Here is a 23484-nt window from a genome sequence, read left to right as displayed (position 1 = left end):
GGTGAGTGCATGTTAGGATTGGCGTTTTCTGCTTCTGGAATTTTTGTTCTGAGCTTTAAAGACATTTAACCATCTGTTTATGGCTTTAAAGTGAGTGTTCTAAGTGGAGGCTAGGAATAAATATGTGAATCATGCAGGATATATTGAAGGGGTATTGTCCATAATAAATGGCTACTCTACATCTTTTTTTTTTTCCCAGCTGTTTTTGCAGCTTTAAAAAGGGTCTAATGGGGGCGCCTGGGTGGCTCAGTGGGTTAAGCTATTGCCTTCAGCTCAGGTCATGATCTCAGGGTCCTGGGATTGAGTCCTGCATCAGGCTCTCTGCTCAGCAGGGAGCCTGCTTCCCTCTCTCTCTCTCTGCCTGCCTCTCAGTCTACTTGTGATTTCTCTCTGTCAAATAAATAAATAAAATCTTAAAAAAAATAAAAATAAAAAGGGTCTAATGTAATCCTATGTTATTTTTAAGGAATTAAAGTATTTAATGTTAACTATGGATTTTTATCTGGGTTATATCTTTTAGGAAAGATTGGAGTGTAGAATTTTAACTGCTTTAAAAAAATCCTTTTTCCCTTAGAGCAACTTCTACCCGTATTCTTAACTGTTTACAGATGTTATGTACTTAGTATTATCTTGTTACAAAAAATTTTTTTTAAAAGATTTTATTTATTTGAGAGAGAGAAGAGGAAGCACAGGCATGCATGTACCCGAGCAAGGGTCAGAGGAAGAGAAGCGGGTTCTCCACTGAGCAGAGAGCCCCATATGGGGCTCGATCCCTGAACCCCGGGATTGTGGCCAGAGAGCCTAAAAGCAGACTTCACTGACTGAGCCACCCATGGACCCTTGTTACAAAATTATTTTATTAGAAATGGAATGTTGGCTTCATTGTTGACATTTTCAGAAATACAAATTAAGTTGAAATTAATATTTTTCAAAGCCGATCATATTGTCTTTTCCTCTAGCCAAATATAGTAGATGCTTACAAAAAATTTAATTCACGTAGCTCTTTTGTAAGAACATGAATTTTATTTGCTCCTACCCGCAGGAGATTGGCTTACTGGTTCTAGAGATTTCTTTACACAAGCCTTCATTTTTCTGACCGAAATATAAGAATTCAGAGTTTTAGAATTTGGCACATATGTGCAAATTAAATTATATAGCACTTTCAAAATATGCTTTAGCTCAGTATCATCATGAGAGGAGCAGTTGGAACAAAGACTCCATTTGTCAATTTTTATTCCTTTCACTTGTAGTTGAAATCCTGCTGGGAGTTGAGTAAATTTAAATGTAAATAAAATGAAACAGTCAACATATTTCAACTCAGGGAACTGGTTACAGTGTTACCACATAACTTAGTATTGAAGACCTAAAGCAAATGCTAATACATTTTGACCTTGGTTTGTGCTTGATGTTGTTCTTTGGTAATTGCTGTCATCCTGGCAAGTCATCAAAGGGAACCAGCAAAGGAGGAATATAGGAGAGCAATTTGAAGGGGCTCAGGCTAGTCTGCTGCAGCAATTAGAGGCATTGACAACCTTTTTTAATTACCATTTACCCAATTACTATTGAGCTGTCCTTGAGTTGGCTCTTGCTGGGAGGTCTGTTCTAGCCCTAAGTGGTTGGTACCTTAACTTATTAACTGATTTTAACTTTTAATAAAAATCTACACAGAAACACGTGCATTAATAATCACTGGGTATTCCTTCTCTGTGGTCACAAAAGAACATCATTTTTGCATAAATACACATGGGCCTGTGTATACAATATGCCTAATTCATCCTCCTGCCAAAAGAGTTTCTCATATGTAATGGATGTCAAGAAGAGTATTATTTCATTCTACAAACCATTGTACCTATACTTCTGAAAATTATCCAGGAAGCAAATATTGAGAAAATAAACAAAAACAAAAACCAGTCTTTGCTGACTGAGCTTTTCTTTTGTGTTGATTGCTACATATGTACAAACCTGGGCACGTTGGCTTGATGTACCGGGGTTCGTGGATTTACTGTTATGATTTTGCCTAAGTTGTCAGCACCCTTTAAGCAATGCCATGGGAATGCGGAAAATGAATGTTATTTATCCTTTATTGAAATCTTTTTATTGAATTATAATTAACATACAGTGTTGTGTTAGTTTCAGGTGTACAATATAATGATTTGGCAATTCTCTACATTATTTAGTGCTCATCACCATAAATGTAGTCTTAATCCCCTCTATTTCACCCTTCCCCAAGCCACCTTTAAAAAAAAAAAAATCCAGGGTGCCTGGGTGGCTCAGTGGGTTAAGCCGCTGCCTTCGGCTCAGGTCATGATCTCAGGGTCCTGGGATCGAGTCCCGCATCGGGCTCTCTGCTCAGCAGGGAGCCTGCTTCCTCCTCTCTCTCTCTGCCTGCCTCTCTGCCTACTTGTGATTTCTCTCTGTCAAATAAATAAATAAAAAATCTTAAAAAAAAAAAAATCCACTCCCCAAACATTGATGATTAAATTAAAGAGGCTGGAAAAATCATAATAAAAGAAACACATTAAAAAGAAACCGCATCACGTACTGGTTTTACTGCTTCCAGTGCTATTCTTAGAAATGATTTGTTGAAATGAGTCTAAAAGCTAAGATCCTTTCTATTTAGGGCTCTGCGAACACATTTTTATTTTATTGTTATAATCCTTTGTGGTTAGTGAGGAGTTTTGATACCTTTTTGGTCCAAAATATAATAATTTGATATAGTAAGTTTCTGGACTGGTGAGCTTGCTGACCCATCACCCGTGATGGCGTTCTCTAAAGTGTAGGATGGCTGGTGGCGGAGCTGCCTTGGTGTGACCCAGAGGGGGCTCCATGGTGTTTGGAACAATTCATCATCACTGGACAGGAAAAGAGAGGTGTATAAAGTCAGAATGTGTAAGCAATAATGTCTTACATCAAATAAGGGTGACCTTTTTTTTTCTTTTTTTCTTTTAGATTTTGGGGTAAGTGCATTCCTAGCAACAGGAGGTGATGTTACCCGGAATAAAGTAAGAAAAACATTTGTTGGTACTCCATGTTGGATGGCCCCTGAAGTCATGGAACAGGTAAAAAAAAAAAAAAAAAAAGGAAGCCTTGTATAATTAAATATATTAACATTTCACTCAAGTCAATCATTTTACTAGAATGCCCCTTTCAACTAAGATTTAGCTCTCAACTGCTGGACCTTATCAAAGTAATATCAAAGTTGTGCATCCCTGCCGTAGATCTCCAGCATAATATGGACTTCCTGGGGGGGATGACAGGCCTACTGTATAATTGTGTTTTTTCCTCTTTCTGTTCTTAGGTGAGAGGCTATGACTTCAAGGCTGACATGTGGAGTTTTGGAATAACTGCCATTGAATTAGCAACAGGAGCAGCACCTTATCACAAATACCCTCCTATGAAAGTAATTACTATTGGGAATCATATGTCGGGCTTGAAATAGGATTTAACAGAATCTGTTCTGTAATTCTCTTAAACATAGTCATTTTTCTCTTAGACCTGAGGAGAATTAATGGAGGAACACAGCCAAGTTTAAATGTTGTCTGATGTGGACAGAATAGGACAAAAGTGGTACAGCTCCCGGCTTAGAAGCTCGCTGTACGTTCTTAGCAGAGATCTGTCTGAAGACTGTGATCACTTTGGGCGGTGGAGGTTGAGAACTGGGACAAATGCTGGTCACTACTCTTTTGATAGCTAAAGACCCCTGGCCCCCAAGGAAGATCTAAAATTGGATTATATTGATGTTGTCTTTGCAGATGGATTCTCCCATTTTTTTTTTTTTTAATGATCTGTAACATTTCACCCCCGTGTTCACTGTGTCATGTTGGTGACTCATCTGAAATAAGGGAGCCCAGTGTTTTCAGGCAATAACCTATATTTGGGTGGTGTTTTCCGATCTTTGTGATTCTTTGAACTTCCCTATGTTATTATTTCACTTATTCTGAGATGGGGGTAGCAGGGCTGATGGACCCAATTAGATTTTGTTTGGGGGCTGAAATAGTGGCTGGAAATGATGGAGGTATTTTAGAGAATACAGTCTTTGTTTGTTTCACCATTTTCCTAGGAAAATACTGGACAAATTTAGGAGGGTTAAGAAAAACCCAAGGATAAACAAAGTTCGATAATTTCACTGATTAAAAAGTTAATATGTTCTTAGGAGAAAATTTGGAAGTCCAAATAAGAATCAAGAAGAAAATAAATCATTCATAATCTCATTAACCACAGACAATCCCTGTTAAGATCTTAGCAGAGTTTAGTACATTGCTCTTTTCTCTCTATTTATGTACATATTTTTAACATTCTTAAGATTAGGGAGTGTGTGTATACATACCTCCTTTTGTTAGCAGAGAATTCAAAGTTGAGGTGTAAACAGTTGAACTGCCCTTGTAGAGAAAAAACACAAACAACTCGGAAGATTATTGCTTCCATCCAGTTTTTCTGCATTACTTTTCTTATTTCTTGATTTCTTCCTTTCTGGACCCCTGCATGTTCCCCACCCGAATCCAAAGTCCCATTGCTAACCCTAGCCTGACGTCCTGTGGGGCTCCACTGGGACTTCACAGCTCGCCCACTTTCTTCTGTTTGCTGTTATCCTCCACAAACCATAAACTGTCACTTTAGTCCTTCATCTCTTCACACATCTGAAAGGGTTTGAAAGGAGTCCTGGCATGTATCACATTTGCATCAATTAAGGCCGATTTATGCATTAATGAGGTTTATTTCTTTTATAGGTCAATAGTTTACTACAAGTTCTACTCTTTTTTCTTAAACAAGTAATTTTGATGTGAATGAATGGAATTTTTACCCTTTGTTGATTTGAAGCTATATTTTTATGTCATTTTGTCTCCTTCTAGAAGAAGTAGCATGGCCATTTGGTTCTGGTTATGGTTTTTAGTAACTCGTATTCTGGCTAGCTTTCAGCAGCCTTTAAGCAATATTCTGTAGGTTTGCTCATTGAAAAAAGGAAATCATGTGTTACCTTCTGGGATGCTGTGGCTTTATTTTTAGGGTTGGCAGCATGTCAGCAGAAGCCTTGAGTACGGGCGGTTCCTTACTTATGAATGACCTGTACACATGACCTTTCATGGCTGCTCTGGGCCTCCCTCTACCCCACTTTCCCAGCCTGAGCCCCAGCTTTCGCTAAGCCTGTGCTGGAGCTACGTGCTCCTCGAGGCTGTCTGAAAGCCAGTTCCCAGAAGTTCTGTCCCGGCCACTCTGGGGACATTTTTCTTCACCCACAGAACAGATTTTGTAAGTTCTGTCAATGGAATAACAAAAAGGTGAAAGGGCCCATGAACAGATTTGCGAAAGGAAATGAGGACTTTCAGTACACACTTTCTGGAAGGTTAAAACCACAGAAAAGCTCCTCATCCAAGATGGCCTCTTATGTGTTGGTGAAATGTGAAGACACGACTGTAGCAGCGGCTGTACTGACATTCTGTCTCGGTGTTTGTTTCTGCTGCAGGTGTTAATGCTGACTTTGCAAAATGACCCACCCACTTTAGAAACAGGAGTAGAGGATAAGGAAATGATGAAAAAATACGGCAAGTCCTTCAGGAAATTACTTTCACTGTGTCTTCAGAAAGACCCTTCGAAAAGGTACGTCAAACCTGGCGGATGAGTTAATGACCTGGTTTGAAACACAACAAAGCTTTGATTGTGGCCGGGAAAAGGCTGTGTGAGGACACCCGAAAGGTACTTCTAGCTAGTCCAGGGAAAATCCTGCTCTGGCCCCTGGCTTCCAACCTGTTCGTGGAGGACGGGGTGGGGTGGAGAGGGAGAGGAGTGAGGAGGAGGGAGAGGCAGAGGAAAATTTTTAGTGCTAATGAGATTCACTGTGTTTGTTAGGTGTGGGCTCTGTCATCAAAGGAAATGAAGTAAAACAGAAATCAGAAGAAATTGGCAGCCGTGCACTCAGAAGCTGAGCTAATGTTCTGCACTGTGTAGGTTGAGCTGACCTCTCAGGGTTTGAATATCCTGCTAGCTCCAGCCTAAACCAGGCAGAGCTATTGAATTTTGCATGAGCTTCCTCTTAGTGGCAGAACAAGTTGTGCTGTTTGAAAGATTATCAGTAAAGAAGATTAAGAATTTTGCATTAGAAACATTAATCATATAAACAGAAGCAAATGCTTTGAAATTAACGTGCGTGTTTCCTCTTTATTCTTGGGTTATTGCCCTGCTTTGTCGCGTGTGTGTCTGTTTTTGGAGCGTGTTTCTTTTTTCTTAATATCTGTGACTTTGAAATACCCCAGCTAGTGATAATGTAGCCCCGTGTCTTGTATCGCTTAAAGAAGAATGTTAATGATGTGAGCCACACAGGCTTTGCCTGGGTAGAGTCCCTTTGTGGAGTTGGTTGCGTGGTGAAGCCCTAGTGTACCATCAGCGTAGACCACAGACCTGGGAAGTCACTGGCCACCTCACCCACCCAAGGGTTTGATTTGATACTTGTATTTGAAGACACAAAACACTGACTTCTTTCCTGAAGCTTTCCTTTTCAGGGAAGGATCTGGTTTTGGAGGGATTCTGGTCTTCTTAAATGCTTTATGAAACTTAAGTCTTTTCTTTTTTACACCGTAATCTGCTGTTTCAGTGGGCGGCCCTTCTCTAGATTAAACAGAGTTTTCATTATTTTACCCCATTCATTGTAGCTGCTCGCTTCATGTTCACAGTTTACTGAGTTTGCCTTGAATCTTCTCTAAATCAGTCAACCTTCCTTGTGGGGCTAGGTTGAAAGACTGCTGTCAAACATCTTTATTTATTTATTTATTATTTATTTATTTATTGTAAAAGGGATCATTGTTTTGTCACACCATCAGGCTGTTTCTGCTTAAACATCTTAGTTGCCTTTTCTATTGGATTTTTAGGGTTTGTTTTTCTTCTGAAGTTATACTGAGCTTTCATTGAGGTTACTTCTTCATACCTCTATTGGGTGAAGATGCTCTTAGGTTCTCATTTTGTCCTGCAACCCTTGCTTGTCTTACCTTTGTAGCTGGTGTTGTCTCCAAACATAAATTTTTGGCATCACCAAGGAACTAGTTCCATCCTCCAGAGCCCGTTGAGAGAGGTACCTGTCTTCCCAGTTAGCTCTGGGTTGTGCCTGATGGTCTCTGGGATTTTCAAACTAGTTGAGATCCCACGTAGTGGTGATGATGTGTAATGTCACTCATTTCTAGCCCTTCTGGAAAAACTGTGGGGCAAATTGCTGGTGTACTAATGATAGGACAATAGATCTCTTTAGGAATTCGTAAATTAGTCAGAATAAACTAGATTATCATACATTATATTTAATTGTCCTTATTTCTTAATAATTTTGAAAGTCTTTCCAGGAGTTATTTATTATATGCCCTTGAATGTCAGGTTCTTACCACTCCACCCCTCCAAAAAAATTCTTGAAAAGAGTCGTGCACCATATATTTGAATTCTTAAAAATTCTTCCCCTCAGAGTGCTCTTTTAGTAACTTGTTGATTTACAAAGTATTACTAGTTTAAGGACTTCTTTCAGATATTTTCATTATAACATAATCTAATCTCACTGTTGCACAATTGTCTTCTATAACAAACAGAGAGTATTAGTGGTGCAAATTCTTGGGACTATTTTTTAAAAAATTGAAGTGTAATTACCATACAGTGTTATATTAGTTTCAGGTGTACAACCTACAGCTATTTACCCACCCCCATGAACCTCCCCAATAAACTGGTAACCACCAGTTTATTCTCTATATTTAAGAGTGTGTTTTGTTTGTTTTGTTTCTTAAATTCCACTTACGAGTGAAATCATATGGTATTTGTCATTCTCTGTCTGACTTTCTTCACTTAGCATTATATCCTCTAGGTCCATCCACATTGTTGCAAATGGCAAAATCACATTCCTTTTTATGACTGAGTATATTCCATTGTATATATGTCCCGCATCTTCTTTCTCCATTCATCTGTCAGTGGACTCTTGAGTTGCTTCCCCATCTTGGCTATTGTAAATAATGCTACAATAAAAATAGGGGTATTCATCTATCTTTTTGGATTAGTGTTTTCCTTAGGTACATACCTGGTAGTGGAATTACTGGATCATATGGTAATTCTATTTTTAAATTTTGAGGATCTTCCACACTGTTTTCCACTGTGGCTGCACCAATTTGGATTCCCACTAACAGAGCATGAGGGTTCCTTTCTCTCCACATCCTCTCCCACATTTGTTTCTTATATTTGTGGCTAGCCATTCTGACAGGTGTAAGGTGATACTTCTTCGTGGTTTTTTTTCCAATTAAATTAAATTTATATTTTTAAGTAAACTGTCCCCCAACATGGGGCTTGAACTCACAATCCTGAGATCAAGGGTCACATGTTCTACTGATTGAGCCAGCCAGGCATCCCTTTCGTTGTGGTTTTGATTTGCGTTTCTATGATGATGAGTGATGTTGAGCATCTTTTTCATGTGTCTGTTGGCCACTTGTATGTCTTCTTTTGAGGCAAAAAAAAATTCATGAAATATGAGAATGAAAAAAAAAACTATTGAATTTTTTAATATAGCATGCAGTTTCAAAATATGTATTCATTACTAAATAAGTGAACATTTAATTGCTACACAAATCTGAAAGAAACCATGAATATTTCCTGTCTTCTCTGTCTTTGCTTCTGTTGTCCAAAGGTTCTTCCTCTGCCTCTGTCCCCCTTCCACCCTCTTTTAATCCTTACTTGAAAGGTCCCATCTTCTTAGGGTTAGATAAATCAGAGTGAGATTCCTAGCTCTACTTTATCATTGTCTACATGACTTAGTTTCCTTATCTGTAAAATGGGCCTAATAATACCTGCTTCATAGGATTGTCATGAGGATAGAATACAATCACACACTTAAAGAGATAGCACTGCGGCGCCTGGGTGACTCGGTCAGTTGAGTCTGGCTCTTGGTTTTGGCTTAGATCATGATCTCAGTGTGGTGGGATTGAGCCCCATGTAGGGTTCTGTGCTCAGTGGGGAGTCTGCTTGAAATTCTCTTTCTCCCTCTCCCATTGCCCCCACCTTTCTTTGCATGTGCCCTCTCTCTCTTCCTCTCTCCCTAAAAATAAATAAACAAATCTTTAAAAAAAAGAGTATAGCACGGTGCCTAGGGGTTCCTGATTATTCAGGAAATTGGGGTTGCCATTCATTATTTGCCTTTTTCTTCCTGGCTGAGTGGCATTATTACAACCCTTAGTTTTCCTATAGTATGTTGAGGGTATGTCTCTTAAAGCACTTACCACATTTTGTGCATTTATGGACTTACACATCTAATTTCCTCATAAGTTTGTAAGTTTTCTAGAAGGAGAACCTGTGTCTTTTGTCTTTATGTCTTTCTAGCCACAGTCTGTATTACATAGTTGATATTTCTTGAGCAGCTGGAGACAACGGGGAGCTTGCAATTTGGGGATGACTTAGACTCATTGAAGAATGTTTCAGAAACAAACGATTTGACTGGGTTGAGGAACAAATGCAAGATTTTTGATAATTTTTATTTATTTTGCATGTTGATCATCTACTTGCAATCTGAAAGCAGTTGGCAGGTACCAAAACCCTGGTCTAGCCAAGGACCTTTTTAGCAACAAATAGAAACATCACAGGTGAACAGTGACCAGTCCAGATTCAGTCCTCTGCTGGAGCCCTCAGGCTGCCTGAGAAGGAGCTCTGTTTTCAGTCAACCTGAGAGCTCATGGAACTTTCCTAAGAAAAGAGAGCTGGGATGTTGGCGCTGTTTGGCTCATCCAAATCTGTGCTCTGCTTTGAAATAGACTAAGAGGTGCTTATATTTGGATAGCAGAACATTTTGCTATTTCTTAAGAAATGAGCCTTAATCCTGTAGATTTTGTACTTCATGTGGATGGCAACTGTAAAAGAAACCAGCATTTTCTTCAAGCAACAGGAAGGTGCATATCATGTAGATAAATTCATTAGAAGTGAATAAAACTTGAATATTACTTTTGGGGGGGGAGGGGGGTGAGAGATACAGCTCTGTCTGAGGTCAGTGAGAGTTTTAGAAATTATAATGCAAATTGTTAAAACTACTTAAACTGTATCATGTTCATTCTGAATCCTTTGAAAATTATTTTAAGTCTCAGTGGACTTTGGTTCATCCATATGTATTAACTGGATCCTTTAAGAGATTTTCTTCTGAGAACGTTGGTACTGGCAGACTCCTGCATTGTTTTCAAGGATTTAAAATGGAATCATCATTCATAGCCTGTACATTATTTGGGTTGTTGGAGTATAGCATTTTAGCTTTTCTTGTACAACAGTGTCTGTATTTAGGTTATGTGGCATTATTTGAAAATTGTTAGCAGCCATGTCAGATGTAGCTGTACTTGCAGGATTCTTTGTCTTATGTGGTACTCAGTTAAGAGGCCGGCAGCATTGATGGTTCCGTATTAATCCCATACTGGTAGTTGCTATAGCATAAAGCTAAAACAAACAAGCAAGCGAACAAAACACAAAAACCCTAAAGTCCATTGGGCTGCACGCACCTCACCTTCTCTCATGCCTTCCATCATTTTTTTCCTCCCTCCTTTCCCCCATTCTTTCCAGTTCCGCTTTCCCATACTTTCTTATGGAGATTGCTCGGTGCTTGTATGATTCTGCCACCAAAGCTGCAGACACTTGAGGTCATTTGAGTGCACAGAGGATCTGCTGTTTAGTTCTTCTCTGTATAGAGTAGACCTGTTATTTTGTATGAACTGTATGGCCTATTAACATAAATGTTGAGCCTATACAAGAAGGAGTGTGTCTCCTTTAAACCATTTCTCATTTCTTATGTGAAATTGAATGTCTTTATTGATGAAGGCGAAGAATGGAGAGTTTCTTTTTATTCTCTGCGGCATGCTTTTCTTTACAGTTTTGGTCACGATAGAAATGACCTTGCTGGGGAAGGGAAGGTATTTTCTTAGCCCTGTATCTTGAGGTATGTCTGGCATTTCCCAGCCTCCTCTCTGGGTTGGTCCTACACCTGACCCTTAGTGTGTGGAAGGAGGAGGCAGGGTACAGAGGAGTGAGGGAAGCATGGGGCTCTTTACTTTAGGACCTCCACTGTGCATGACTTAACCCCCCCACCACCTTTTTTCTTGTTAGTATGAATCTAGTTTTCATTACATCGTTCTCCTGTTCCTTACTACCTTGAACAGATGCTTAGAATTTGGTGTTGACTAGATTTGGCTCTAGGAGTTGTGGTCCTGTGTCCCGAGTGTCTGGTCGCATCACTTCTACCCCATTGATTATGGTATGGAAATTGAGCTATAGCTGTTTTCTGGTCTGTGTTGGGCAATGGGGACATAAAAAAACGAATCCTGTGTGGTCTTTGTCTTGAAAGGGTTTATAACCTACTGGGTTCAAGGTGGAAAGACATAGGAACAGGTAATTACAGAATAGGATTGTGGGTAGATTGGTTGTGTGAGCACTGAGTAGGGAGCAATGAATTCTCCTTATAGAAGCTGAGCAAAGTATCTCTGAAGACGATGACATTTTAAATTGGTTCTTGACTGATGAGCAAGGCTGTGCTAGTCAGTTACAAAAATCTTCGAAGAAAAGCAGAGCGTGCTTTGTCATGAAGGAGCACAAGAAGGACCAGCGAACCAGTGTAGCTGGAGGATAGAGTTCACGAGAGGCACGATGGGAAATGAGGAGGGAGGAGCCAGCATCTCTCTGGCTACTGAAATCTGTTAAGATGGATAAGAATTGGGTTTGTACAGAAGCCAGGTCTGGAGCAAGGTGGGTGGTGGGTTAGAATGAAGAAGAGAGACATAACAGAGAGACTGACTGGGAGCAGCTGTTGTAACTGTATTGACCAAAGGCGTGAGGGTTTTGACTGAATCAGTTACCATGATTGAGTCCTTCAATCATCTTGATTTTCTAAGGTTCCTTTTCACTTAAAAAAGTTAGATCTGTGTTATTTTGTGTGCCTCTTGGTTTTTAAAATTTTGTTTCATGTTACAAGGTGCCAAACATGTTATAACGCCAAGTCTCGCTCAGTACAGTGTGGAATGGTTGTCCTGCGTGTTTTCTCTGTGGCCATCCCCTTCGCCTGGAGCTCCATTCCAGTGTTGGAATGTTCCCAGGTGCCTCTTACAGCCTAAATGCACACGCTAACTTGTATATGCTGGATTCCAAGTTGCTGGAGGTAGCGTTAGTGTCTGCCGTATTCACTGCGGTATGCTAGCACCTAGCATTGTGCCTGGCAAAGACTGGATGCTTACTAAATATTTACAGAGGGAGTGAAGGATGAATTTGGAGTAGCTGGAGGCCAGAGTCATTGCCGACGATCAGTACGAGTATACATTAAAATAACAACCAAAGTTAAATCGTGTGAAGTAGCAGCAGCATTTTTTTAGTTCTTGTGTGCCTGTTTAACGAGGTACGAATTCTTGAATTCGAACAAGCTCAGTGAGGGGAGATGGCACACAAAATGTAACTGACTCATGGCCCACCTGTTGTTTAGACCTTTATTTACTCAAAGCAATTAACAATTAGCAGCTGTTTATTGCAACAGATGAGGTGACTCCGGGTTGTCAGGTACCTCTAAGCGGTGTTCCACTTGAAGCTGAGGGAAAGAGCAGTAACAATTTAAATAGAAAAGTTCTTTGCATAGAAATATAGTTTATGAACCCTGTAGACTTACGCAGTTTCGACGGCCATGCCTCTAAAAGACGTTTCCTCATTCTTCCGTATGCTTGGCTTCAATCCCTGGACATTTTTTAAAAAAAGATTTTATTTATTTATTTGACAGACAGAGATCACAAGTAGGCAGAGAGGCAGGCAGAGACGGGGGGGAACGCAGGGTCCCCACTGAGCAGAGAGCCCAGTGCAGGGCTCGATCCCAGGACCCTGAGATCATTACCTAAGCCCAAGGCAGAGGCTTAACCCACTGAGCCACCCAGGTGCCCCATCTCTGGATACATTTTAATGGACCTTCCCGGTTCCCAAGCAGGGCTTTCCAGTCTTTCCAAGTCTGAGGACTCCTTTTAAACTTGCACTCCCCTCAACAAAATACTGTCTGCACCTCTGGTGAATATCCTCGGAGAGAATACTTCCTGATGTTCAGTAATGTTTCCCTTTCGCCTCCCCAATTTTTTTTTTTTTTATGAAAAATTTTAAATACATGAAAGCATGGAAAAAATAATACTGCCTTTACTTCTATAGCGTCACCTAGACGCAATAGTTACGAACATTTTCCATATGTGCTGTGTCTGTTTATCTACCTTTTATTTGCTGAACAATCTGAAAGTGAGTGACAGACTTAATACTTCAGTTTGCGTTCTCTGGAAACAAAAACGTGTTCCTATATAACCACAATACTTTTCCACACCTAAGAAAGTAAACAGTAATTGCCTGAAATTGCCTTGATATGTGGCATATTCATGTATGTGTGATGATTTCCAAATGTCTTTTGTAGCTTCTCCCCCTTCTCCTTCAAAGACAGGATTTAGCAAGGGTCACTTCTGGCGTTTGATTTGGTTTCTTTAAGTCCTTTTTAATCTGGAATAGTTCTTTTTTCTCCTTTTGCTCTAGGACACTATTTTTTTTTTTAAGATTTTATTCATTTATTTGACGGAGAGCAAGCACAAGTAAGGGGGAGGGGCAGGGGGAGAGGGAGAAGCAGACCCCCACCGAGCAGGAAGATTGATGCGGGGCTCCATCCCAGGACCCCGGGATCATGACCTGAGCAGATGCTTAACTGCCTGAGCCGCCCTGGGCCCTCCTATTGTAAGGTTTTACAGGCGAGATAAACACAACACCAGGCGAGATGGCAAAGCAAGATTTATTAAAGGCGCCCTTGGGCGAAGTTCTGTGACTCCGGAGAGGGGAGTCGGGGAAGTCGCGTGCGGGAGGGGTCGAGGGGGTCTTTTATCTGGGTTAAGACAGGGCATAGGTTCACAGCCATATAAGGTAAGGTGTTTGGTGATTGGAGGGAAGGGGGGAGTCCTGATATTCCTGTTTCCTGCATAGGTATAGGTTTACTTTGGTGATGTGTCCCCGGCATATGTCCTTCCGGTGGGAGAGTCATGGGTTAAGGAAGAGGGCGGCCTGGAAGATGACAGCCTGGCGGCCATTTTTATTTTTCCTCCTGCATTCCTGGAGCCACCGACCTAATACCTATGATGCTGACTTTTTGAAGAGATCAGGACAGTTGTTTTGCTGATTATCTAATACTCTAGATGTATCTGATTCCATCTGCTTGGCTATTTGTTTCAGAAGGAACTATTTGAGGAAGGAATCTATTCTTTATGGAAGAATGCTAGTTAATAAACATAGAAGCAATATTAGAAGTAGGAAATCAGCATTCTGTCACCTGCTATGAAATAATTTGTTAAGACAAAGATGCTAAAACTGCTAAGGAATAGAATACTCATCCAATGCCATAGTGTTACCCCACAAAATCCCTGCCAAATGCATTGGGGAAAACATAACTTTACAGGGGCGAGATCTCAGGCCTGGGAATCATTGGTTAAACTTGGCATCACTCCCAGGGAGATAACCTGACATCCTGGGCCCCTGATAGGCCATAGGGAGAAGTGCACAGCATCATCTATGGAATATTCTTCCCCTGACATGCTCCATGCAACCTCGCCAAGTTTTTAGACCTACTGTTCAGTATATAGGAAACACAGGATAGAGAAACAAGACCATCAGGAGCCCATCAGACCAGCCCAGTAATGCTTTTGAAGGAGTTTGCATTTTACTAATCACCCTGGCATATACCTTCCCCTGACAACAGGTGGGCCATATACACTTGAGACAGGGTCCCTCACTGGGCAGACAGAGCCTGTCCACAGGATGGGGACCCCAGGCCGTACCTGCTGCTCTTGGGGAATCAGAGATCACTGAAGACTGTAATTTCTTTGACGGGGTCATATTGCAGCCGGCACGGCTTCTTAATAAATACAGGGATTGAGCTCACAGACGTGTCAGTCTGACACCTTTCAGACAGACTGAATTCACTCAGCGAGGTGTAAGGACGAAGGGCGGAAAACTGATCATGCCCCAGAATTGAACTTACAGGAGTGTATGCATTATGCAGCAGGGGTATTTGGAAGGAACTGGGAAATAGGCATGGTTTTAGTTGGGGTTCCGCTTGTGATTAATTTAGTTTCTGGTTTTGCTATTCCCGAAACTGGTTTTCCAGAAACACTCTGGGACTTGCCTGTTTCGTCAAGGCAGTGTATTTATCAAGTGGTCATTGTTTCAACTCTAATTTGTTATTGATCTTTCAGGCCTACAGCCGCCGAGCTTTTAAAATGCAAATTCTTCCAGAAAGCCAAGGTAACATGCTTAAAAACCCACGTAAATCTGCTATTTTGAAATCACTGGGAATTTCTGCGTATGCTACTTGGTGTTAAACTGTTGGGAACGTTTGTTTTGCAGAACAGAGAATACCTGATTGAGAAGCTGCTTACAAGGACCCCAGACATAGCCCAAAGAGCCAAAAAGGTAAGCACCACTAGCCTTTGTGACCCAGCAAGGGCTGCTCCCCACCCAGGGAAACGAGACCCACAGAAACAGGAAAAAGATTGCACATCCTCATGATGTGTTATTCAGAGGTTATCCGATCAGTGATTCCTTGGATGGCTGCATTTTTGCCTTTCAGGTATGTCTGGCTTGCTGTTATGTGTTTGTGGAAAACAGTGTGAAACTTGAATGATTTCATTTTTCCATTTATCAGCTTTGCTTAAGGAAGGTCAGAGTGGGGAGGGGATCATGATGGGGCTTTAATCCTGGAGACCTGAAATAGCTTGGAGTATCTTTCCTTTGGAAATTTCACCCAAGAGGAGCAGTCATTTTTAAGCTGTTTTGAAATGACAAAAGAAAACCCCAAATTTGTTCTTGGTGGTTATCTTTCAAAAATCTGATTTTATTGACAAATTTAATGGTTATCTTGAGTATCTGTGGAATGTCGGTCTTTTCCTTATAAAAGACCTTGGCTCCTCGTGTAATTTAACTAAATTATATTAATGATTACCTGAAAAAATCTCCATTCTTGCTTTTAGATTTTTTTAAAAAATGATTTATATGTGAGTGTGTTTATTTGTGTATTTATCCAGAGTTTAATTTATTTGTAATTACTGATTGCGTTATGGCGTGAAGCCTAACAAAATTTAACTTCCGGTTTGGTTTAGTTTGATTTTAAAATTATATTAGATATTTATAGTTAAAAATATGTAGGTAGTCACAGATTTAGAAAGGAAGTTTCTCTTTCCCCCACTTTTTATGGTTAATAGTCACGGGGAAAGCTGATCCGAATCCGAGTTGTACTCTCTGAAGTAAAACTGGCAGAGAAATATGCCTCAGAGATTACATCTCATAGTGCCCGGGTACAGTAACTGACTGTTAGTTTCCAGTCATTGCCTTTCCGGAAACATTGTGTATGAGGTACATTTTGCCGAGGCCTTAACATTGTTTTAAGCATATTTAAGAATAGAGGTTAAGAAACGACCCTCTGTGTCCAGGTGTGTGACTAGGTGACTAGCAGAGTTCTTGGGGGCGGTGGGCCTGGGCAGGGGTGAGGTGAGGCAGGGGGATTGCCGCATTGGCCTCACAGACCTGAACCGGGGCTGGTCTGAGGGATGTCTCTGAGGGAAAAGTGAAAGTTTGGCAGATGGTCCCTCAGAGTGGTGCATGTCAAGGGGTGACAGGAATGCTAAAGCTTCAGTTTGAGGCAGCAAGGGCCCAGCCGCTATCTGAGGGCTCCAGACAGAAGGAGGACCCAGGAGAGACGCCCTGGCATGTGCGAAGCCGAGCATGGTGATTTTGGTCAGACATCTGAAGCGTTAGCCGAAGTTGGAAAATGCTGTTAAGGGAGCCATTGGCTTGTTCTGTTTGTGTCATCCCCAAAGAACATTTTTGTGGGTCTCAACTTGTTTTGCTAGTTTTGCCTGGTCTCATCCTGTAGCGGTTGCCCCTGGAGAGGGTTTGACAGGCCTGTGTTCTGAGCAGAGCTTTAGCTTTGCACCCCCAACTCCTGTCAGGTGCCTGGAGGCTTCCAAGGGGCAGTTTCCCAGTGGCTTCCCTCCTCTCCCAGACCTAAACTTGCCATGTTCGGTATTTCTGTCTGAGTCGCCCAACTTTAGAACGCTGGGGATATTTTTGTATTTAAGGTCTCTTTTCCCCCTTGCTCCTCATCTACCCACTCTCTGGGCCTCTGCCACAGTACTTGGAAGGTTCTCCTGGTTCTGATGGGACAGTTGCCCTCCCTCCCTTCTGTTCCTCCTTTTTCTGTTCTTTCTTAGACACTGCCCTGGGAGTAACTTTCTGATCGTGTCACTTAATGGCTTCAAAGTGATTCCCCAAACTAAATAAAAACAACTCCAAGAACCCATAAATGAAAAAATAAAGAAAGGCCCACCTGTCTGTCAAAGAAAGGCCCACCTCCTTCACTTGAGTTCACGGCACCGTTTCAGCTTCCAGCTTACCTTGTGAACTCCAGCTCTGGTGAACCACCCGTAGCTCTCCCTGCTTGTCTGTCCCTCATGAGCCTGTATTTTCCTTTGAAACGCTATCATTTTGAGAAAATGAAGAAGCTTTTCAGGTTCTAGCTTTGTTTTCCTTCTTTTAAAAAATATTTAAATTCTTCATTACATATGAGTGTGTTGTGCATTCCAAACCCTGTTTTGCATGTCTCTTAAGCAAACCATAAGCAGCTAAGAGTTTGGGGAGATGTGATTTTTCAAGCATGTCTTCTGCCACGTACTTGCTCCTGGACTTGAGACTTGAACCTCAGGGCTTGTCTCGTCACCCATCCCTTCAAATGAAGAACAACCCCACGTCTTAGTGTCACAGAGAAAGACTGAAGGGAGAATATAAATTCATCTTGTTTAAACATGTTTAAACATCTTACAGGAATGAGAGTAGCCCATTGCAATGTGGTTCTTACCCTCGAGCTTCATTCAGTCTGCTGTTTTCCTGTGAGAATTCTCGTTTTCCGGTGCCCGTGGGTTATCAGCTATGCCCCGCTCCTTGCCTGTAGGCTCCCTGGCAAGTATGCCGACCAGAACATCGATTGCAGCTCATGTCTCACTCATGTCAAGTGCTCACCAGTGTTTGCTAACTCCGTGAACACCTATACTTGTGTGTACCCTGGAAAGGCCATCTGAAGCTCTCTTTCTTATGCACCCCAAATGCTTGGCATTCAGTCGTTCCTGGGGATTCCTCTTAGCAGCAGGCAGACTGCCTTCTGTCCGTGGGGCATGGGATGCTGGGGAGCAACCGTGCTGTTCCTTGCTTGAAACTTCTCCTGCGGGCTTGGTCCCATGGAAGTAAGTATTATTTTAATCACCAGGAGCATTGAAGACCTTTGTTGTAGGATGTCTTTGCTTGTCTTCGGTGCTTACTGTGTTTAAGCAAATTCAGTTTAAAAGTTTGTGTAGGGGAGTCTTCAGTGTTACTTGTGTTGTCCACTTGTGGACTTGTCTTTATTGACTTCTCCTCGGCTGCTTACTTTCCTGGTCGTAGCGGCGCCTCCTGGTTGATCATCCTCTGGTTTCCCAGTGTACATTGGTTCTTCAGATGCTCGTTGTGTCTGCCGGTCCTTTGATTTCTGTTTCCCCAGTTTGTTGTTTTAAAAATAGAAACAGGTAGGGGGCGCCTGGGTGTCTCAGTTGTTAAGTGTCTGCCTTTTGCTCAGGTCATGATCCCAGGGTCCTGGGATCGAGCCTGGCATTGGGCTCCCTGCTCAGAGGGAAGCCTGCTTCTCTCTCTCCCACTTCCCCTGCTGGTGTTCCCTCTCTTGCTGTCTCTCTCTGTCAAGTAAATAAATAAAATCTTAAAAAAAAAAAAAAATAGAAGCAGTCCATCAATATACCAGTGCTTAGAGGACAACTGGGCCTGTTGAGCAAGCTCTGCTCAGTTAGACAACCTGTGTCAGAAACAACAGTTTCTGGGGCACCTGGGTGGCTCATTCAGTAGGGTGTCTGCCTTTGGCTCAGGTCATGATCCAGGAGTCCCAGGATCGAGGCCTGCATCGGGATCCCTGAATCTGCTTTTCCCTCTGCCCCTCACCCCGCTCTCATGTTCTCTCTCTCTCTCTCTCATTCTATCTTTCAAATAAATTTAAAAAAAAAATCTTAAAAAAAAAAAGAAATAGTTTCTGCTTCTCCTCCCTTATGAAAACAAAAATTAAGAGATTTTTTTTAATATGTTTTTTTTTAACATGAATAATTCTCATATTTAAAAGAAAGAAGGGCCAGCTGTTCTCAGGAAGCCCCTTGAGCCCACTTGTGCTGTCCTTTGGCACAAGAAAAGTAGAGGCTGTCATATTCATGTTTGCCCAGAATGTGAAGCATTAGTTGGGAGCCATGGAATTTTATGTGCTTAGGTGATCTTGTCTTCATCCAGACCGATTCCTCTAAATCAGGAAGAACAAATAAAAATAGACCAGTGTGGCTTTCCTAGTAATTACTGACATAAAATAATTGTGTGTGTGTGTGTGTGTGGTTATTGTGGAAATTAGGGATATTTGTTTTCTTCCTAAAGGCAGAATATTTGGTCCATTTGGGCCCCCTTCGCCCCCGACAGACAGTGTTGCTTGGGGATCATCTTGATTTTCTTTTGCCCTAATTTTTCTGTCTGTGAAATGGAAATTCTGTCTGACCTCAGGCATGTGGTGAAGGGTAACAAGAGATTTGATGTTCCTGTACCAGAAGACATCCTGTGAATTCTAAATGAGAACATGCTAATAATGACCCATGAGAAAGAACAAGGTTAAGTACAGCTATAATTTCTTTTCAGCTTTTCACTTTTCTTTGAGCATGAGAAGAAACGGCTTCATCGCCATTACTCCTTCTCAAGTGACATTTTAGGGGCCTGTGTCCAGCCATCCTTAGAGGTTTTAAACCTTGAGCATGTGGTGTTCTGCTGTTTATCCTACTAGATTCCCTGGGTGGGGAAGAGCGAAATTCACTCTGCTAAGATTGAATGCAGATGCGTACGGCTGTGTGCATTTTCTGTAGGAGCATCTGGGTGCCGGAGTTGGCTGGGGTCTCTGCTCTCTATTAGTGATGCGAACCTTGAGTCACCCCATTCACACTCCTGTCCATACACTTTCTGGAGCTAAAACACACTGATGGCAGGAGAAAGCAAAGGGTTAGTTGCTGTACAGATATCTCAATGCCAACTGTTTAACCAAAAAGCATATTGGCCAGGGAAGGGATGAAGAGGGAGGAATGCAATACGCCTTATTGAGGTTGCCTGTGTTTTCACAGGGAAAGGAATCGCTGGAAGATTTTTTTGAATTTTCTTAATTTTGAAGTTGAGAAGTCAGAAGTGGTTATTCACTATCAGGAAGAAAGAGATGGGCACCTGGGTGACTCGTTTGGTTAAGTCCGACTCTTGATCTTGGCATGGGTCTTGATTTCAGGGTCATGAATTCAAACCCCACATTGGGCTCCATGTTGGGTGTGGAGCCTACTTGAAGGAAGGAAGGAAGGAAGGAAGGCAGGCAAGAGATATTGTATCACTGTTGCATTTGAATGGAACCATTGTGAATTGGAAAAAGTAAGGTGGCGTTTGTGGGCACCAGAATTTCTTATATCAGGCTTGTAAGATTGACTTCATATTAAGGACCCAGGTTTGGTCCTCCTGTGTGCTTAGGAGTAAATGGGTAGGGATATAGGATTATGACAGTTCATATTTATTTAATAGTTCATATGTGTTCATAATTTGTCCATTCTATTTTTATGTTTTATTTTGAAACAACTCCAGGCTTATAAAAATGTACAAAAATAGCACCAAAAAATTCTCTATATATTTTCTCTCTCTCTGGCTTTGGAAGCATTTCAAAGTTATAGACATGATGTCCTTTATCTTTAAATATACTTCAGTGCATGTTTCCTAAAAATAAGGGCATTCTTTTACTAACAATTTACTTACCCAAATCAGGAAGTTAACATTGACACAGTATTATTTAATTTTCAGATCTTATACAAGTTCTGCCAGTTTTGGTAGTGGTCATCTGTCTGGTCCAGCAGCCCACCCAGGATCATTTAGTTGTTGTCGGCATTAGTCTCCTTTACTCTGGAATAGTCTTTATTTTTCTTTTATGGACAGTCACCCTTTTGAAAACTCTAAGGACACTTATTTTGCAGAGTGGGGCTCAGCTTGGGTTTGTCTGATATTTCTTTGTGACTAGACTTAATTTATGCATTTTTTATCAGGAATACCTTGGAATGATGCCGTGTTCTCCTCACGTTGGTGTTGATTCATTCCTTTGCTCATGATGCTAATTTGATCATATGTTCACGGTGGTGCCTGCCAGCTCTTCTTTGTAATAAACACAATTACTTCTTAATAGGAGGAGTTCATTAATATTACATTCTTTCATTATATTAAACATTAAAAGGTGATGTGAATGTACTTTTTCTATAGGGTCATTAGTCTTTATTCAAGGAAATATTTATGCTTTATGTCACTGTGGTTATACATTCATAGGCTATTAATGATAGGATTTCCTTATGGTTTCTAAGCGATCTTTCAGCCAAGGAACCCTTGGCTGGTATGTAATATTTAGATTTAGATAGGAAATAGGATTGGTCAGAAAGCAACAGCAGCTGGATCTTTGCCCTTCCCTGGGCGAGCTGGCTGATCTCTGTGAGTGCAGTCTAGCCCAATGGAGCCCAGGACACGGAAAGTATATCACTGTGATGATGAGAGATGATCCAGGCAGGATGTCTCCACTGTGTCTGACGCGTTGTGGGTGCTCAGTGCAACACAGGCTGCCATGACTGTGGTGCAAATAAAGGAATGACTATTATGGCTACAGAGGTGGACATTTTAGAAGTACCCAGTGAGATAGGGAGTGAGGAAAGAGTGGCCAGGAAGTGGGGGTGGGTGAGGAAGGTTGTTTCTCTCTCTTTTTTTTTTAAAGATTTTATTCATTTATTTGACAGAGAGAGATCACAAGTAGGCAGAGAGGCAGGCAGAGAGAGAGAGGAGGAAGCAGGCTCCTTGCTGAGCAGAGAGCCCGATGCGGGACTCGATCCCAGGACCCTGAGATCATGACCTGAGCTGAAGGCGGCGGCTTAACCCACTGAGCCATCCAGGCGCCCAGGTTGTTTCTCTTTTGCTGTTGGTTTGGACGAGAGGAAGAAGCCTGTGGAAACCTATAGAAAGAGGGAGAAGGATGACAATATTATTTCATTGCCGTTGCTGACTCACATGTCTTTGGGTTTTCTTCCTGCCCCATCATGGTGCTGGCAGAGGGCACGAGCCAGCACCTTCCCTGCAGCGGGTCCTGTCTCCTGTGGGAAAGCAGCACAGTGTTTTGTGTTTGCGGAGACCAGAGAACAGTAAGAATCAAATATGCATGCAGCTGATACTCATTTACAGCTTTTAGCTCACTTTCACGTTTGCTTCCTTATTCATTCTAAACAGCTGTGCCTGAAGACAGGTCGGGCAGGCGCTATCATTACACTTGACAGACGAAAGTGGGAGAAATGAACTGACATGTTTGAAGTCACACGACTAAAGAGAGGCCGTCCTTACTTCCGGTTCTGTTCTCTTTCCACCAAATCGTACATCAGAAGGAGGAAGAAGAGAAGAGACGATAGGAAGGAAATCTAGATGGAGACGTTAGGTGGTGGGACATGGTCTCAGTAGGAGAAAGGGGGGTATGTTTATCATTCTCAGCAGGTAGCCTGTCCCTTAACCACATGCTGCTCCCAGGCACTCGGAGATGCTGTGACCATCACTGTAGCCCTGGAGGTGTGCCCGGGTTCTAGCAGGTGTGGGGGGTCTAAGGTGATTAAAGGGCTTTGGAGATTCTGAAGGGAAGACAGGTAGCCAGTGGGGGTCGAATAGCATCGACAGTTGTTGAAACCTTCCAGAAATTCAACTTCTCCTTTGTGAAATGGCGAAAGTCATTACGATACCTTCCTGTGGTATCTGAATTAGGTGAAGCATGGGCAGTGTGTAACCCAGTGGTTGGTTGGCACAAAAAATACATGGCACTAGTTATTATCATAATCCTAGTGAGTTTTATTATTATCATCGCTTATGTTGCGTTATTATTATGGTTTTATTATTATAATGTCATCATTGTTTTTGTAGCGTTTTTCATTGCTGGGCTGCAGGCACCCCTGCTGCCGCTCCGGCTGCTACAGCCGCTGTAATGGCTGTTGCCATTACCCCCATGGCTCCCATGAATGGGCACTGGTAGACCAAGGACCAGCCCACGCAGTGAGACTCCCCTTTCCAGTGGAGAACACAGCACAAGCAGCACAAGACATACTGAAAGAACAGCAGTGCCTGAAGATGTGGGTGGGGAATATGTCCTACAGAAGGGAAAAGGTCTTGGAGCGGGGTTGAAGGGGGTACCTGGGCAGAGAAGAGAGAATTCGTACTTCTTGTGTAGCTTCATGCACCATGCTAGACACTTGGTTTACATTTATGGCCTTTAACTGTAGCTTTATGATAACTAATGAAGTACTGAGTAACAGGACAGATGGATTCTTAAGGCTGATTTTTTAAAAAAGGATACATAGGGGT

General features: G+C 41.8%; 1 protein-coding gene across 4 annotated transcripts in view; it reads left to right on the top strand.

Moving 5' to 3' along the window:
- Positions 1-23484, top strand: part of STK39 (serine/threonine kinase 39) — a 302762-nt gene that overhangs the window by 101888 nt on the left and 177390 nt on the right. For all 4 annotated transcript variants that reach the window (XM_044242263.1, XM_044242266.1, XM_044242264.1 and 1 more), the window contains exons 6-10: positions 2950-3059; positions 3299-3400; positions 5462-5595; positions 15222-15270; positions 15373-15438. In XM_044242263.1, the coding sequence (XP_044098198.1) occupies positions 2950-3059; positions 3299-3400; positions 5462-5595; positions 15222-15270; positions 15373-15438 (461 nt within the window). The remainder of the gene's footprint in view (positions 1-2949; positions 3060-3298; positions 3401-5461; positions 5596-15221; positions 15271-15372; positions 15439-23484) is intronic.

Source organism: Neovison vison, chromosome 3 (assembly GCF_020171115.1).
Source record: "Neovison vison isolate M4711 chromosome 3, ASM_NN_V1, whole genome shotgun sequence".
Classification (NCBI taxonomy): Eukaryota; Metazoa; Chordata; class Mammalia; order Carnivora; family Mustelidae; genus Neogale; species Neogale vison.
This window is presented reverse-complemented; position numbering and strand designations above follow the sequence as displayed.